Here is a 16,666-nt window from a genome sequence, read left to right as displayed (position 1 = left end):
CCATGCCAGGCAACGTCCTGGTAAACCACCTCTGCACCCGTTCCAGTGCCTCCACATCCTTCCTATAGTATGGCGACCAAAACTGTACACAATACTCCAGATAAGGCCACACCAGAGTCTTATACAACTGCAACATGACCTCAGGACTCTGGAACTCAATTCTTCTACCAATAAAGTCCAGTACGCCATATGCCTTCTTCACAGCACTATTTACCTGGGTGGCAACTTTCAGAGATCTGTGTACATGGACACCAAGATCCCTCTGCTCATCCACACTACCATTAGCCCAGTAATCCATCTTCTTGTTACTCCTACCAAAGTGAATGACTTCACACTTAGCTACATTGAACTCCATTTGCCACCTTTCTGCCCAGCTCTGCAACTTATCTATATCCCGCTGTAACCTGCCACATCCTTCTTCATTGTCCACAACTCCACCAACTTTCGTATCATCCGCAAACATGCTCACCCAGCCTTCAAGCCCCTCCTCCAGGTCATTTATAAAAATGACAAACAGCAATGGTCCCAAAACAGATCCTTGCGGAACACCGCTAGTAACTGCACTCCAAGATGAACCTTTACCATCAACTACTACCCTCTGTCTCCTTCCAGCCAGCCAATTCCTAATCCAAACCTCTAATGCGCCCTCAATGCCATACCTCTGTAATTTTTGCAGTAGCCTACCATGGGGTACCTTATCGAACACCTTGCTAAAATCCATATACACCACATCTACTGCTTTACCCTCGTCCACTTCCTTGGTCACCTTCTCAATAAGGTTTATGAGGCACGACCTGCCCTTCACAAAACCATGCTATCCTTGATCACATTATTCCTATCCAGATGTTCATAAATCCTATCCCTTACAATTCACTCTAAGACTTTGCCCACAACAGAAGTGAGACTCACTGGCCTATAGTTACTAGGGCTGTCCCTACTCCCCTTCTTGAACAAGGGAACCACATTCGCTATCCTCCAGTCTTCTGGCACTATTCCTGTAGACGACGACATAAAAATCAAGGCTAATGGCTCCGCTATCTCCTCCCTAGCTTCCCCGTGGATCCTAGGATAAATGCCATCAGGCCCAGGGGACTTATCTATTTTCATCCTTTCCAGTATTCCCCAGACCTCTTCCCTACATACCTCAAAGCCATCCATTCTAATCACTTGTGACTCAATATTCATATCAGCAACAGTGTCCTGTTCCTGAGTGAATACTGACGAAAAGTATTGATTTAGTGTCTCACCGATCTCCTCCGCCTCCACGCACAACTTCCCACTACTATCCTTGACTGGACCGATACCTACCCTAGTCATCCTTTTATTCCTGACATACCTATAGAAAGCCTTAGGGTTTTCCCTAATCCTACCAACCAAGGACTTTTCATGTCCCCTTCTCGCTGCTCTTAGCTCTCTCTTTAGATCCTTCCTGGCTACCTTATAACACTCAATCGCCCCAACTGAACCTTCACGCCTCATCTTTACATAGGCCGCCCTCTTCCCTTTTACAAGGGATTCCAATTCCTTATTAAACCACGGCTCCCTCACACGACCCTTTCCTCCCTGCCTGACTGGTACATACTTATCAAGGACACCCAATGGCTGCTCCTTGAACAAGCTCCACATATCATTTGTGTCCTTCCCCTGAAGCCTATTTTTCCAATCCACACATCCCACGTCATGCCTCACCGCATCATAATTTCCCTGCCCCCAGCTATAACTCCTGCCCATGGAGAGGGATATAACACTTATCCCTCTCCATCACTAGAGTAAAAGTCACCGAGTTGTGGTCACTGTCCCCGAAGTGCTCACCTACCTCCAAGTCTAACACCTGGCCTGGTTCATTACCTAGAACCAAATCCAGTATAGCCTCACCTCTTGTTGGCCTGTCTACATATTGTGTCAGGAAACCCTCCTGCACACATTGGACAAACACCGACCCATCTAACGAACTTGAGCTATAGCTTTCCCAGTCAATATCTGGGAAGTTAAAGTCCCCCATAACAACCACCCTACTACTTTCACTCTTCTCCTGAATCATCCTTGCAATACTTTCCTCTACTTCTCTCGGACTATTAGGAGGCCTGTAGAAAACTCCTAACAGGGTGACCTCACCTTTCCTATTTCTAACCTCAGCCCAAACTACCTCAGATGGCAAGTCTTCCTCCATCGTCCTTTCCACCGCTGTAATACTATCTTTGACAAGCAATGCCACACCTCCCCCTTTTTTACCCCCACCTCTGACCCTACTAAAACATTTAAACCCTAGAACCTGCAATAGCCATTCCTGTCCCTGTTCTACCCACATCTCTGTAATGGCCACAACATCGAAGTCCCAGGTACCAACCCACGCTGCAAGTTCACCTACCTTATTTCTTATACTTCTGGCATTGAAGTATACACACTTCAAGCCACCATCCTCTTTACCGGCACCCTCCTTCGAGATCGATGCCTTGTTCCTAACCTCCCTACACTCAAGGTCCTGTACCCTAAAGCTACAGTCCAGGTTCCCATGCCCCTGCAAAGACCCTCCCAAAGAGCACTAGCAAACCTCCCCCCAAGGATGCTGGTGCCCCTCAGGTTCAGGTGGAGACCATCCTGTTTATAGAGGTCCCACCTTCCCCAGAAACCGGAATCCCTCATGAGATCTTGTTGCAGCGCTATAAAACTTTGGTTAGACCGCACTTGGAATACTGCGTCCAGTTTTGGTCGCCCTATTATAGGAAAGATGTGGATGCTTTGGAGAGGGTTCAGAGGAGGTTTACCAGGATGCTGCCTGGACTGGAGGGCTTATCTTATGAAGAGAGGTTGACTGAGCTCGGACTTTTTTCATTGGAGAAAAAGAGGAGGAGAGGGGACCTAATTGAGTTATACAAGATAATGAGAGGCATACATAGAGTCAATAGCCAGAGACTATTTCCCAGGGCAGAAATGGCTAACACGAGTGGTCATAGTTTTAAGCTGGTTGGAGGAAAGTATAGATTAGATTAGATTAGATTACTTACAGTGTGGAAACAGGCCCTTCGGCCCAACAAGTCCACACCGCCCCGCCGAAGCGCAACCCACCCATACCCCTACATCTACCCCTTACCTAACACTACGGACAATTTAGCATGGCCAATTCACCTGCCCTGCACATCTTTGGACTAGAGGGGATGTCAGAGGCGGGTTCTTTACACAGAGAGTTGTGAGAGCATGGAATGCGTTGCCAGCAGCAGTTGTGGAAGCAAGGTCACTGGGGACATTTAAGAGACTACTGGACACGCATATGATCACAGAAATTTGAGGGTGCATACATGAGGATCAATGGTCAGCACAACATCGTGGGCTGAAGGGCCTGTTCTGTGCTGTACTGTTCTATGTTCTATTCTCCCAGTGTCTGCGTGGGTTTCATCCGGGTGCTCCGGTTTCCTCCCACAGTTCAAAAACATGCAGGTTAGGTGAATTGGCCATGCTAAATTGCCCATAGTGTTAGGTGAGGGGGTAAATGTAGGGGAATGGGTCTAGGTGGGTTGCTCTTCGGAGGGTCAGTGTGGACTTGTTGGGCTGAAGGGCCTGTTGCCACACTCTAAGTAATCTCATCTAAACCTAACGAGAAAAAAAAAGCATTTTGAGCAAAGTTCATTGAATTTGGTCTGCTTCCAGAAACTGGCTACACAAGGTATAGTTGAAACATTAGGTAATCAAACGATGCCTTGGCCAGGAAAGTGTTCATTACAGCAATCCTTAAGACTATAACAAATGTCACTGTTGAGTCTTTGATAATGAGCATTTGTCTTATAAGTATGGATTCCCAGGAATGTTTCTAAGGTATAAAGAGCAAAATAACTAAAGAACTATGTGTTAGAAATGTATGGTTGTGACAAATGTCTCTATCTCTCCCTCTGACTATATTTATGTTTTTTTTCCTTGATGTAGGTAACCCCAACAGTTGAGTAATTATTGTTCATATCACCTTGTCCCAAGGGTATAGAGAATTGACCATTCAGTGCAGGTAATCTTAAAAGCATAACTAGGAATTGAAGTAAGCAATTTAGCCAGTCAAGCTTGCTCTTTCATAAATCATTGCTGATCACATCTCAGCCTTAACTCCACCCTTCTGTGCACCTTTCAACTCATTACTAATTACCCATTACTGTCCTCTAGCTCCTTAAATTTACAAGATATGCTGGCATTAAACCATGTGCTGGGGTAGTGAATTCCACAGACTCACGAACCTTTGAGGGAAGTAATTTCTCATCTCTATTTTAAACCTGCTATTCTTTATTCTAAAACTGTGACCCCTCATTCTAGATTTCCTCACATGAGCAAACATCCTCTCAATGTCAACTTTGTCAATTCCTAGATCTCCAGGATGTGATGGCCACAGTCAAATAAGTTCATTTAAAAATATGAGATAGCATGTAAATAAATGTCATGTACCAAACTCAAATCCTCTTTTTTATAATCTAAAATCTACATTTTTAAAAATGAGGACAAACACATTAATGTTCCACACTTAATATTATAAGCACCGTATACATTATGCTGTCTGGGTAGAAATTCAGCTTATAGGGCAGATATACATCGAGGTCACATAACTATGTTGACAGGGAACACTGTTACAGATCAATCTCCTCACCTTAAATGGCGATCCTCGACTAAAACTAAAGGACAGGATGACATCGATACGTCGCTGTGACCGTAGGGCAAGGGGAAATGCCGAATTAATTGAGAATCCAGCATCAACCAAATACAACTGCTTTGCCATAGGTGTCAGTTTGTTTGGAGCAGAGTCCAGATGTTCAACTGGAAGATTTGTTAAAAATAGCATAAATTAAAAGAACAGGCAAAAGAGAACCAAAAAAATGTTTCCTTCAGTCATGAAAATAATGTCAACATGTCAAAACAACCAGGAGGATAAGCTAGTTAAAAGCAAAATAGTGTGGATTTTGGAAATCTGAAACACAAAATCCTGGAGAAGCTCAGCAGGCTCTATCTGGGAGACAAATAGAGTTAACATTTCTAGTCTAGTCGACTGTTCTTTAGATGAAAAGGAGTCATATCGAACTCAAAATGTGAACTCGGAAGTTAGGTGTTTCATTTCCAAAGGCTACTTTTATAATTACACAACTGACCGTTTGAACAGTTTTTATACAGATCTACAATCACATCACAACTTGAATAGAGAGGTGGGTGGAATGCCTCCATTTCTTGCGGTTCAGAGAATGACAGATGATTTCACTGAAATGTATAATAATTTTAGGTGACTTTTGAAGGATATATGAAACTGGCTGAAAGGTCTAGAGGAGAAAGTGAGGACTGCAGATGCTGGAGATCAGGGCTGAAAATGTGTTGCTGGAAAAGCGTAGCAAGTCAGGCAGCATCCAAGGAGCAGGAGAATCGACATTTCAGGCCTGAAGAAGGGCTGATGCCCAAAACGTCGATTCTCCTATTCCTTGGACGCTGCCTGACCTGCCGCGCTTTTCCAGCAACACATTTTCAGCTCTGAAAGGTCTAGAGTCCCACTCGGATGAGGGGTCAACATGAGGAGAATTTCTTGGTGGGTTGTGAAACTTTTTGTCTCTACCGGACAGGTCTATTAAAGATTCAAGATTTAGATAGTCACAATTTTGGACAGCAAGGAAATCAAAAACTATGGCAGAGGGTAGGAAGGCAGAGGTCATGTAGAAGATCACCAATGATTTTAAATGAAGGAGACAGGAAACTATTTACCAATTAGTCCAACATCTGGCTTTGGGGAAAATCCATTATTCAAGAGGTTGTAGCAGGGCATTAGAAAAGCATGATATAGTTAGGCAGAATCAATATAATTTTGTGTAAAGGAATTCTGAGTTCTTTGAGATGTAACAAGTCAGGTGCACAAAGTTGAGCCTGCAGATGTAGTATATTTGAATTTCCAAAAGGTATTTGCTAGAGTAGCCCAGGAAATGTTACTGCACAAGTGGGTTCATTGCATTGGAAAAGATTGCGGATTACCTAATTTAAAAAAAATCATAATAAATTGATTATTTTCAGGTAGGCAAACTGTATTTAGTGAAGCATCTCAGAGACCAATGCTAATTACAATTTACATTAATAGCTTAGAAGCAGGCATCACCTGTATTAAAGCCATGTTTGATAATCATACAAAGATAGGAAAGCAGGTTATGAGGAGGATACAAAAACATATACAATGGAATAGATAGTTAAATGCGTAGACAAAGACTGCCAGATGGAGTATGATGTAAGAAAATGTCAGACTGTCCAGTATGGGAAGAAGAATAGTAAGTTGAATTTTATTTAAACTGAGAGAGACTACAGTAAACTGCAGTAAAGAGGTCTTTGTACATGAATCACAAAATATATTAATGTTCAGTTGCAGCAAATATTTAGAAATGAAAATAGAATGTTGGTCTTTTATTATAAAGAGGGTTATAATGTACAGGTAGGAAAGTTGAGTTTACAGTTTAGTCTCCCTGAGAACAGTTTAAACTGTAAGCAACTATATGGACTTCAGTAAGGCATTCAACAAGGTTCCCCATGGGAGACTGATTAGCAAGGTTAGATCTCATGGAATAAAGGGAAAACAAGCCACTTGGATACAGAACTGGCTCAAAGTTAGAAGACAGAGGGTGGTGGAGGAGGGTTTTTCAGACTGGAGGCCTGTGACCAGTGGAGTGCCACAAGGATCGGTGCTGGGTCCTCTACTGTTTGTCATTTATATAAATGATTTGGATGCGAGCATAAGAGGTACAGTTAGTAAGTTTGCAGATGACACCAAAATTGGAGGTGCAGTGGACAGCAAAGAGGTTACCTCAGAGTACAACAGGATCTGGACCAGATGGGCCAATGGGCCAAGAAGTGGCAGTTGGAGTTTAATTCAGATAAATGCGAGGTGCTGCATTTTGGGAAAGCAAATCTTAGCAGGACTTATACACTTAATGGGAAGGTCCTAGGGAGTGTTGCTGAACAGACCTTGGATTACAGGTTCATAGCTTCTTGAAAGTGGAGTCGCAGGTAGATGGGATAGTGAAGAAGGCGTTTGGTATACTTTCCTTTATTAGTCAGAGTATTGAGTACATGAGTTGGGAGGTCATGTTGCGGCTGTACGGGACATTGGTTAGGGCACTGTTGGAATATTGCGTGCAATTCTGGTCTCCTTCCTATAGGAAAGATGTTGTGAAACTTGAAAGGGTTCAGGCAAGATTTACAAGGATGTTGCCAGGGTTGGAGGATCTGAGCTACAGGGAGATGCTGAACAGGCTGGGGCTGTTTTCCCTGGAGTGTCAGAGGCTGAGGGGTGACCTTATAGAGGTTTACAAAATTATGAGGAGCGTGGATAGGATAAATAGACAAAGTCTTTTCCCTGGGGTTGGGGAGTCCAGAACTAAAGGGCATAGGTTTAAGGATGAGAGGGGAAAGATATAAAAGAGACCTATGGGGCAACTTTTTCCACACAGAGGGTGATACGTGTATGGAATGAGCTGCCAGAGGATGTGGTGGATGCTGGTACAATTGCAACATTTAAGAGGCATTTGGATGGGTATAAAAATTGGAAGGGTTTGGAGGGATATGGGCTGGGTGCTGGTAGGTGGGACTAGATTGGGTTGGGATATTGGTCGGCGTGGACGGGTTGGACCGAAAGGTCTGTTTCCATGCTGTACATCTCTATGACTCAAGAAGACAGACACAATGGGAATGCAGGCCTTTGGCATGTGAGGAAAGATTGAAGTCTAGAAGAATGAAAGAATGATATATTTATGGGACAGACTAAAACCAGTTTTCCGCACATAAATACTGAACTAAACCAATTTGTCGTAGTACAAGTTTAACAAAAGCCACAAGAGGATGCTATTGCATTGCTCCCTTCAAAATTTTACACAACTTACGCACATCTTGTTTTCTACTAATGACAAATCTAACACAATCACTGGTGTGTTAATAATTTGATTTCTTTTTTAAAAAAATCTTGAGTATGAACTGCAGTCTTTGCATTGGATAGAATTGCTATTACTCTACCCCTTAGTTTATCCCTCGTTTGAAGTTGCTGTCTCTTGCTGCAGCAGCAGACATATCCAAGCTCTCCAATATTTCATCTCAAAAGCCAGCCTTCACCTTTGGATCAAGGCAGTGAACTGACTCTAGACAAAGCATAATATCACTCAGTACTCTCCTCTCCTCTCCTTTCACCAGATGTTCCTATAAATGTCCTTAACTGCAGGTACATGAGGGTACACCTCAGAAGTATTAAAAGCAAAATACTGCATTTTCAAGAAATCTGAAAATCAGCGAGTTTTGAAAAGATTTGTAGCTCAGGTTGAGGTTCTGGATGTAGGTTTGCTTGCTGATCTGCAAGGTTCATTTTCAGACGTTTCGTCACCATACTAGGTAACATCATCAGTAAGCCTCCGGGTGAAGCGCTGGTGGTATGGACCACTTTCTGTTTGGGTGTTTAGGTTTCCTAGAGTTGGTCATTTCCTGTGGTAATGTTATTTCCTTTTCTTTTTCTCATGATAGACTCCCAGTTAGAATGCCATTTTTCAAGGAATTCTCGTGAGTGTCTTTGTGTGGCTTGTCCTAGAATGAATGCGTTGTCCCAGGTGAAGTGGTGTCCTTCCTCATCTGTATGTAAGGATGCCAAGAGGTCTGAGTAATCTGGCAGTCATTTCTAAGATGTCTTTGATATAGGGGAGAGTGGCTAGGGTTTCTGGACGTGTTTTCTCTGCTTGTTTGAGTTTGTTGCTGAGAAAGCAGTGGACTGTGTTCATTGGGTATCCGTTCTTTTTGAATACACTGTATAGGCGATTTTCCTCTGTCACTAATACCCAACTGACCAACCCATTTATATCTCCCTGTAACCAAAGACTTCCTTCTTAATATTAATCAACTAGCCAATCTTTATATCACCCAGAAACTTACTTAGAGTCCTACCGCATGGAGACAGGCCCTTTGGCCCAAACTGGTCCATGCCGACCAAAACGTCCATCTATGCTAATCCCATTTGGCCCATATCCTTTCAATCAATGTATTTGTCCAAATGCCTTTTAAATGTTAATGTTTCTGCCTCAACCACTTCTGCTAGCAGCTCATTCCATATGTGTATCACCCTCTTTAAAAAAAAAAAGTTGCTCCTCAGTTTCCCTTTTATTCTTTCCCCTCTGAAATTAAACTGATGCCCTCTAGTCCTCGATTCCCCAATCCTGGGAAAAAAGACTAACAATATTCACCGCATCCATGCCTCTCATGATTTTATACACCTCTATTAAGTCCCCCCTCAGTGTCCTATGCTCTAAAGAAAAAGGTCTTAGCTTGTCCAACCTCTCCCTATAACTCAGACCATTGAGTCCTGGCAACATCCATGTAAACTTCTTCTGTACTCCTTTCCAGATTAATAACGTCCTATAGCAAGGTGACCAAAGCTGAACACAAAACTCTAACTGTGGCCTCACCAATGTCCTGTACAACTGCAACATAACTTCTCAACTCCTATACTCATTGCCCTGACTGATGAAGGCCAATGTGCCAAATGTCGTCTTCACTGCCCTGTCCACCTGTGACTCCACTTTCAGAGAACTGTGCATCTGAACTCCAAGATCCCTCTGTTCCACTACACTCCTTAAGGCCTTACCATTCACCATGAAACTCCTACCTTGATTTGACTTTTCAAGATGCAAGACCTCACACGTATTTGCCATTTCTCAGCCCAATTCCCCAGCTGTTCAAGGTCCTGCTGCAATTTCTGATAACCTCCCTCACTGCTCACAATACCACCTATTTTAATGTCATCTGCAAACTTACTAATTATGCCTTGTACATTCTCAACCAAATCAGTGATATAGATAACAAACTGCATGACCCCTGAGGCACATCACTAATCACAGGCCTCAAATTCAACAAACATCCTTCCACTATTACCCTTTGCTACCTACTATCAAGCCAATTGTGTATCCAATTTGCCAGCTCCTCTGGACTCCATGTGATCTAACCTTTCAGAGCAGCCCACCATGTGGAACCTTATCAAAAGGCTTACTGAAATCCATATAGACTATGTCTAAGCATCCTGCCCTTATCAACCTTCCTGGTCACTTCAAAGAACTCTAACAAATTTGTGAGGCATGACCTCTTATACACAAAACCATGCTAACTACTCCGAATCAAACCCGGTCTTTCCAAATGCATGTATATCTTATCTCAGAATCTTCTCAAGTAATGTACCCACCACAGGTGTTAGGCTTACTGATCTATGCTTCCCAGGTTTTTCATTGCAGCCGTTCTTGAATAAGGGCAAAAGATTCACTATCCTCCAGTCTTCCGGGACCTCACCCATGGCTAACGGTGATGCAAAAATATTAACCAGGATCCCGCCAATTTCTTCTCTAGCTTCTTGCAGTGTTCTTGCATATATCTGGTCAGGACCAAGAGATTTATTCACCTGTCCGCTTTGATCCTTGAGTGGTCCTCTTCTTTCTCTAGTTATTAATCTTCCTTTAATATATTAAATAACCTCTATTAGATTCACCCTAATCTTCCCAGACAAAGCTGTTTTGTGCCCCCTTTTCGTCCTTCTGATTCCTTCTTCAGTAAACTCCTGTATCCTCTATATACCACTCGGGATTCTCTCGATCCTAGCTATCTGTAACTGAGCCATGCCTCCTCTTTTCTGGTGAAAGCCTCAATATCTCATCATTCAGGGTTCCCTATTCTTGCTAATCTTGCCCTTCACCCTCACAGGAACATGCTGGAAGTTATTACTGTCTCCCACACTCATGTATATTGTTTTTATATAAGTAATGAATAAAAAAGGGACCCAGCACTGATCCTTGTTGTGTGCCTATGGACACCTGCCTCCACACAAACAGCCTTCTACAACCACCCTCTGTCTCCCACCACTGAAGCAATTTTGGATCCAACCTGTCAAGTTACCCTGAATCCCGTGTGCCTCTACCTTCTTTTTTAGTCTCCAGTGTGAAAGGCTTTGCTGAAATCCACATAAACTACATCAAGTGTGTTACCCTCACCTACACACCTGAAAAACTCAACCAAATTTGTTACGCATGCAGATGATCCCTGATCAAATTGTGCCTCTCCAAATGGAGAGGAGATAAATTCTCTCTTTCAGAATTTTCCACACTACTGATTTAAGACTCACTAGTCTGTAATTCCCTTGTTATTGCCATCACACTTCTTGAAAAGCAGAACCACCTCAGCTATCCTCCAGCCCACCAGCACCTCTCATAGCCTGAGTGGAATTAAAAATGTGGGTCAAAGCCCTTGTAATTTCCTGCCTTGCCTCCCACAGCGTTCAGGGATACAACTCATCCAGACTTGCAATTTGCCCATCGTTAAGCGTGCCAAACCTCCAATACCTCTACATTCCCTCTGTCAATCTGCTCAAGAACTTTACAGTCCCTCTTCCCAAATTCTGCACCTACAACCTCCTCGTGAGTGAAGGTAAATGTGAAACACTCATTTAATATCCTGTCAATGTCTTTCAGCTCCACACAAACACACTGCCCTCTTGGTTCCTAATGGGCCCTACTCTCTCTCCCTGGTTATCCTCTTCCCTCTGCTACACTGAGAATATCTTGGGATTCTCCCTAATGTTACCTGCCAATGTTTTTACATGTCCCTTCTTTGTTCTCCTAATTGTTAAAATAAACCCCCTGCACTACTTGTATTCCACTAGGGTGTCCAGTGTTTTGTTCCCTTTGCATCTTCTAGAAGACTTTTCTTTCTTAGCCAGTCCTGAATATTCCTGGACACCAAGGGTTTTCTGGGCTTGTTCCCTAAAGGGAACATGTTGGGCTGTACTATCTACATTCCCTTGCTGAACACCCTGGACTGTTCTGCTGTAGATTTTCCCCCAAGTTCCCAGTTTACTTTGGCCAGATCCTGCCTTATTTTAATAAATTCTGCCTTCCCCCTCAATGCAAAACCCTTTTTTTTTGCAGACCACCCATTTCCATAAACTTAAAATGTAAGTGTTGTGCTCATTGCCACTAAAATGCTGACCACCTGTCTGGCTTCACTCTTCCAAATTTAGCTCAGCATTGCACCTGTCCTTAACAGACATTGAACATGTTGACAGAAAACAACTCTCCTTGCCACTCTCGATGCTTCCTCCAAGTGTTTTCTCTCATCCTCTCTCATCAACTGAGAGAGGACCATGTGTGGTAATCAGCAGGAGAATTATTTGCTTGCATTTCGCCTGAAGCCATGAGACTTCCTGGGGTGTGGAGTCAATGTTGGGGACTTGCAGGGCAACTCCTTCTGCTGGGTCAGATCTGCTGGTGAGACGGGACACATATCCAGGGATGATAATTGGGAGTGTCTGGGACAACGTCTTTAAGGTACAATTCCATGAGTAGGAATGTCATGCTGCTGCTTGACTCGTCTGAGAGACAGTTGTCCCAATGTTGGCATTAGCCCCTCGTTATAAGAAGGATATTATTAAACTGGTTCAGAAGAGATGATTTGCCAGGATGTTGCCAGGATGTATGGAAGGTTTAAGTTATGAAGAAAGACTGGATAAGTTTATAAAATAAATAGATAAATAAATAAATAGCTAGTGGTATTTGTATTTCCCCTAGGATGGAGGTTTGCAAGACTAGAGGGCATATTTTTAACGTGAGAGGAGAGAGATTAAAAAAATACTTGAGGGGCAATTTTTTTACGCAGGATGGTTCAGCAGAAGTGGTGGACGTGGGTACAATTATAATGTTAAAAGACTTTTGGATCAATACATGAATAGGAAAAGTTTGGAAGGATATGGGCCAGGAGCAGGCAGATGGGGCTAGTTCAGTTTGGGATTATGCTCAGCATGGACTGGTTGGACCGAAGGGTCTGTTTCCATGCTGTATAAGTCATGGCTCTAAATCTTTCCCCTTTATGCTATGACTACCCCAATTAATATTGGGAAGTTGAAATCCCTTAATATAATTTCTAATTACTATCTGCTCCTCTACTGCCTGCTTTGGGGGCCTATAATACATGCCAGCTTTGAGACTACCCTTTATCTTCCAAAGTGCTACCCACAGACTCATTTGAAGATATATACTTAAGTAACAGACTTCTTAATTAATAATGCAGTATCATCTCCAATTTTTCACCTTTCCCTGTCTCACCTGAAGATCCAATACCCCAGATTAATGAGGTGCCAATCCTGCGCCTTCCTGAAACACACCTGTGATGTCTAAAACATTGCAGTTTCACATGTCAATCCTCACCCTTAATATTCCTAGCATTAGAGGTCATACAGCCTCTTCTTACTCCTTTGTATCTCAACATAGCTGAACTTGCTGTTCTTTGGTTCCATTACTAAAGTATGTTGTGTCCCAATTGAACAACACTATGTTCCCCTCCCACTGCCAAACTAGTTTCAACCCCTCCCAACAACACTAGCAAACCTTCCCACAAGGATGTTGGGCCTATTCTATTTCAGGTGCAGATTGCCCCACATATACAGATCCCAGCTTCTTCAGAAATGCTCCCAGTGACTAAGAGATCTAAAACCCTCCCTCCTGCATCAACTGTTGAGTCATGCATTCATCTGCTCTATTGTCCTATTTCAGTACTTGATAACGTGGCATCAGGAGTAATTCAGACATTATTCCTTGGAGGTCCTGGTTTTCAACCTATTGCTTAGCTCCCTGAATTCTTTATGCATGCCTTCATTCCTCAGTCTACCTATTATCACTGTACCACTGACTTACCTTCCTGCCCTTTCAGGATGCCTTGCAGCTGTTCAGTGACATTCCAGACCCTGGCACAGTGAGGGAACAGACCATCCTAGAGTCACATCTGTGGTCACTGAAATGCTTGTCTGTACCCCTCACCATTGAGATACCTTTCATTATTTTCCTTGGATTCTTGCTCATCCCCTTGATCTGATAATTCTCAACTCCACTTTCAGCCTTTGACTCATAAACCTTGATTCCCTTACTGATTGAAAATGTCTTTTTTAGCCTTGAAAATACTCACTGACCCAGCCTCAAAAGCCCTTTACAGTAAAGAATTTCACAGAATCACTACCCTCAGAGAAATCAATTCCTCCTCATTTCAGCTTAAATTTAAGAGATTGTGTCCTTTGGTCCTAGACTGTCCCACAAGGAGAAATAATCTCTCCATATATAACCTCTCCATTCCAACATTCTTCTAGAGTACAAGCCCAACCTACACAATACATCCTTATAAGAAATAAATTTGGGGGGGGTGGGGAGTTTCCAAAGTGAAGTGCCTTTCCTTAGCTAAGAGAACCAAAACCAGTGTTGCAGATGTGATTCAACTATGTCTCGCTAAAGCCTTGTATAGCTTTAGCAAGACATCCTTATATTTATATTCCATTCTCTTTGAAACAAAGCCAACATTCTATTTGTCTTCCATGTCACCTGTAAAACTTAAGTTTCTGGGATTCATGCATAAATATCCCCAATCCCTTGGTGCTGAAGTTTTCTGCATCTTTCTGCATTTAAAATCAGATATTTTTTAGATTAGATTACTTACAGTATGGAAACAGGCCCTTTGGCCCAACAAGTCCACACCGACCCGCCGAAGCACAACCCACCCATACCCCTACATTTACCCCTTCACCTAACACTGCGGGCAATTTAGCATGGCCAATTCACCTGACCCGCACATTTTTGGATTGTGGGAGGAAACTGGAGCACCCGGAGGAAACCCACGCAGACACGGGGAGAATGTGCAAACAGTCAGTCACCTGAGGTGGGAATTGAACCCAGGTCTCTGGCGCTGTGAGGCAGCAGTGCTAACCACTGTGCCACCGTGCTGCCCATCTTCTTCCTGACAAATCCGTGATAGGGTTAGGGTTGGCATAACCTAACTTTCCCACATTATATTCGAATTGTCAAGCTTTTGCTTACTCATTTACCTTTTATTTGTCTGCAGATTGTCAATGTCACCCTCACGACTTGCAGATGACCCAAAAATAAATGGGAAGGCAAGCTTGGCTAAAAAGTGTTCACTTACCTCATCCAAGTCATGAATGTACATTGTAAATAATTGTGGGCCCAGCACTGATCCCTGAGGCACTCCAGTAGTTACAAGTCGCCATTTTTAAAATTCCCTCCTTAGCCCAATTCTCTTGTTAGCCACTCTTCCATCTCTGCTAATATACTATCCTCAACACCATGGCATCTTAAGTAGACTTACTAGTAGTACCTTACTGAACACTTTTTGGAAAGCCAAATATTTACTGGCTCCCTTTTATCTATCTGCTCATTACCTCCTTGAAGAATGTAATAAGTTTGTCAGGCGTGGAAAGGAGTGGGAGGGAGGTAGGTAGTGCAGGAGTCTCCTGTTGCTATCCCTGTCTCAAGCAAGTATTGTGTTTTGGAAAATGTAACGCACTCTTAGGGGAATGTAGCACGAATAGCCAAGTTTCTGGTACTGAGATTGGCTGTAATATAATGAGGGGTACATCAGGTTCAAGTGACCGATTGTGACAGTGGACTCTCTAATCAGAGGCACAGACAGATGCTTCTGTGGCCGACAGCGAGAAATCAGAGTGGTGTGTTGCCTCCCTCCTGCCAAGATCAAGGATATCTGGGAAAGAGTGCAGAATAATCTCAAAGGGTTGTGGGACCAGCAGAAGGCCGTTGTACACATTGGAACAATTGACATAGGAAGAGAAAAGGACGAAATTCTGAAGGGAGAATATCGGAAGTTAGGCAGGAATTTAAAAAGGAAGTCCTTGAGAGTAGTAACAGCTGAATTACTCCCAGTGCTATGAGCTAGTGAGGATAGGAATAGGTGGTTAGAGCAGATGAATGTGTGGCTGAGGAGCTGGTGCAGGCGAGAAGGATTCACATTTCTGGATAATTGGAATCTTTTCTGGGATAGAAGTGACCTGTACAAGAAGGATGGACTGCACCTGAATTGGAAGGGGACTAATATCCTGGCAGGGAGATTTGCTAGAGCTGCTCAAGAGGATTTAAACTAGTAAGGTAGGGGTGGAACGCAGGGAGATATTGAGGAAAGAGATCAATCTGAGACTGGTACACTTGGTAAAAGGGGCAAGTCAAACAGTCAGGGCAGGCAGGAACAAGGCAGAGAAGGAGGTAGGACTGAAACTGCATTTATGTCAACACAAGAGGCCTAACAGGGAAGACAGATGAACTCAGGGCATGGTTAGGAACATGGGACTGGGATATCATAGCAATTCCAGAAATGTGGCTCAGGGATGGGCAGGACTGGCAGCTTAATGTTCCAGGGAGATTAGGAAGGTTGGCAAGAGAGGAGGGGGAGTGGCGTTTTTGATAAGGGATAGCATTATAGCTGTGCTGAGGGAGGATATTCCCGGAAATACATTTAGGGAAGTTATTTGGACGGAACAGAGAAATAAGAAAGGGATGATAACCTTACTGGGACTGTATTATAGACCCCCTAATAGTCAGCAAGAAATCGAGAAACAAATTTGTATTCTCGGTTATCTATAAGAATAATAGGGTGGTTATGGTAGGGGATTTTAACTTTCCAAACATAGACTGTGACTGCCATAGTATCAAGGGTTTAGATGGAGAGGAATTTGTTAAGTGTGTATTAGAAAATGTTCTGATCCAGTACGTGGATGTACCTACAAGAGAAGGTGCAAAACTTGACCTACTCTTGGGGAAATAAGGCTGGGCAGATGACTGAGGTGTCAGTGGGAGAGCACCTTTGGGGCCAG

General features: G+C 43.2%; 1 protein-coding gene across 1 annotated transcript in view; it reads right to left on the bottom strand.

Moving 5' to 3' along the window:
* Positions 1-16,666, bottom strand: part of LOC140476007 (cytosolic phospholipase A2 zeta-like) — a gene marked incomplete at its 3' end in the record, with an annotated part of 132,360 nt that overhangs the window by 2,772 nt on the left and 112,922 nt on the right. The window contains exon 19 of the mRNA XM_072567910.1: positions 4,622-4,788. Coding sequence (XP_072424011.1) covers positions 4,622-4,788 — 167 coding nt within the window. The remainder of the gene's footprint in view (positions 1-4,621; positions 4,789-16,666) is intronic.

The sequence above is a fragment of the Chiloscyllium punctatum genome, chromosome 4 (genome assembly GCF_047496795.1).
Source record: "Chiloscyllium punctatum isolate Juve2018m chromosome 4, sChiPun1.3, whole genome shotgun sequence".
Lineage (NCBI taxonomy): Eukaryota > Metazoa > Chordata > Chondrichthyes > Orectolobiformes > Hemiscylliidae > Chiloscyllium > Chiloscyllium punctatum.
This window is presented reverse-complemented; position numbering and strand designations above follow the sequence as displayed.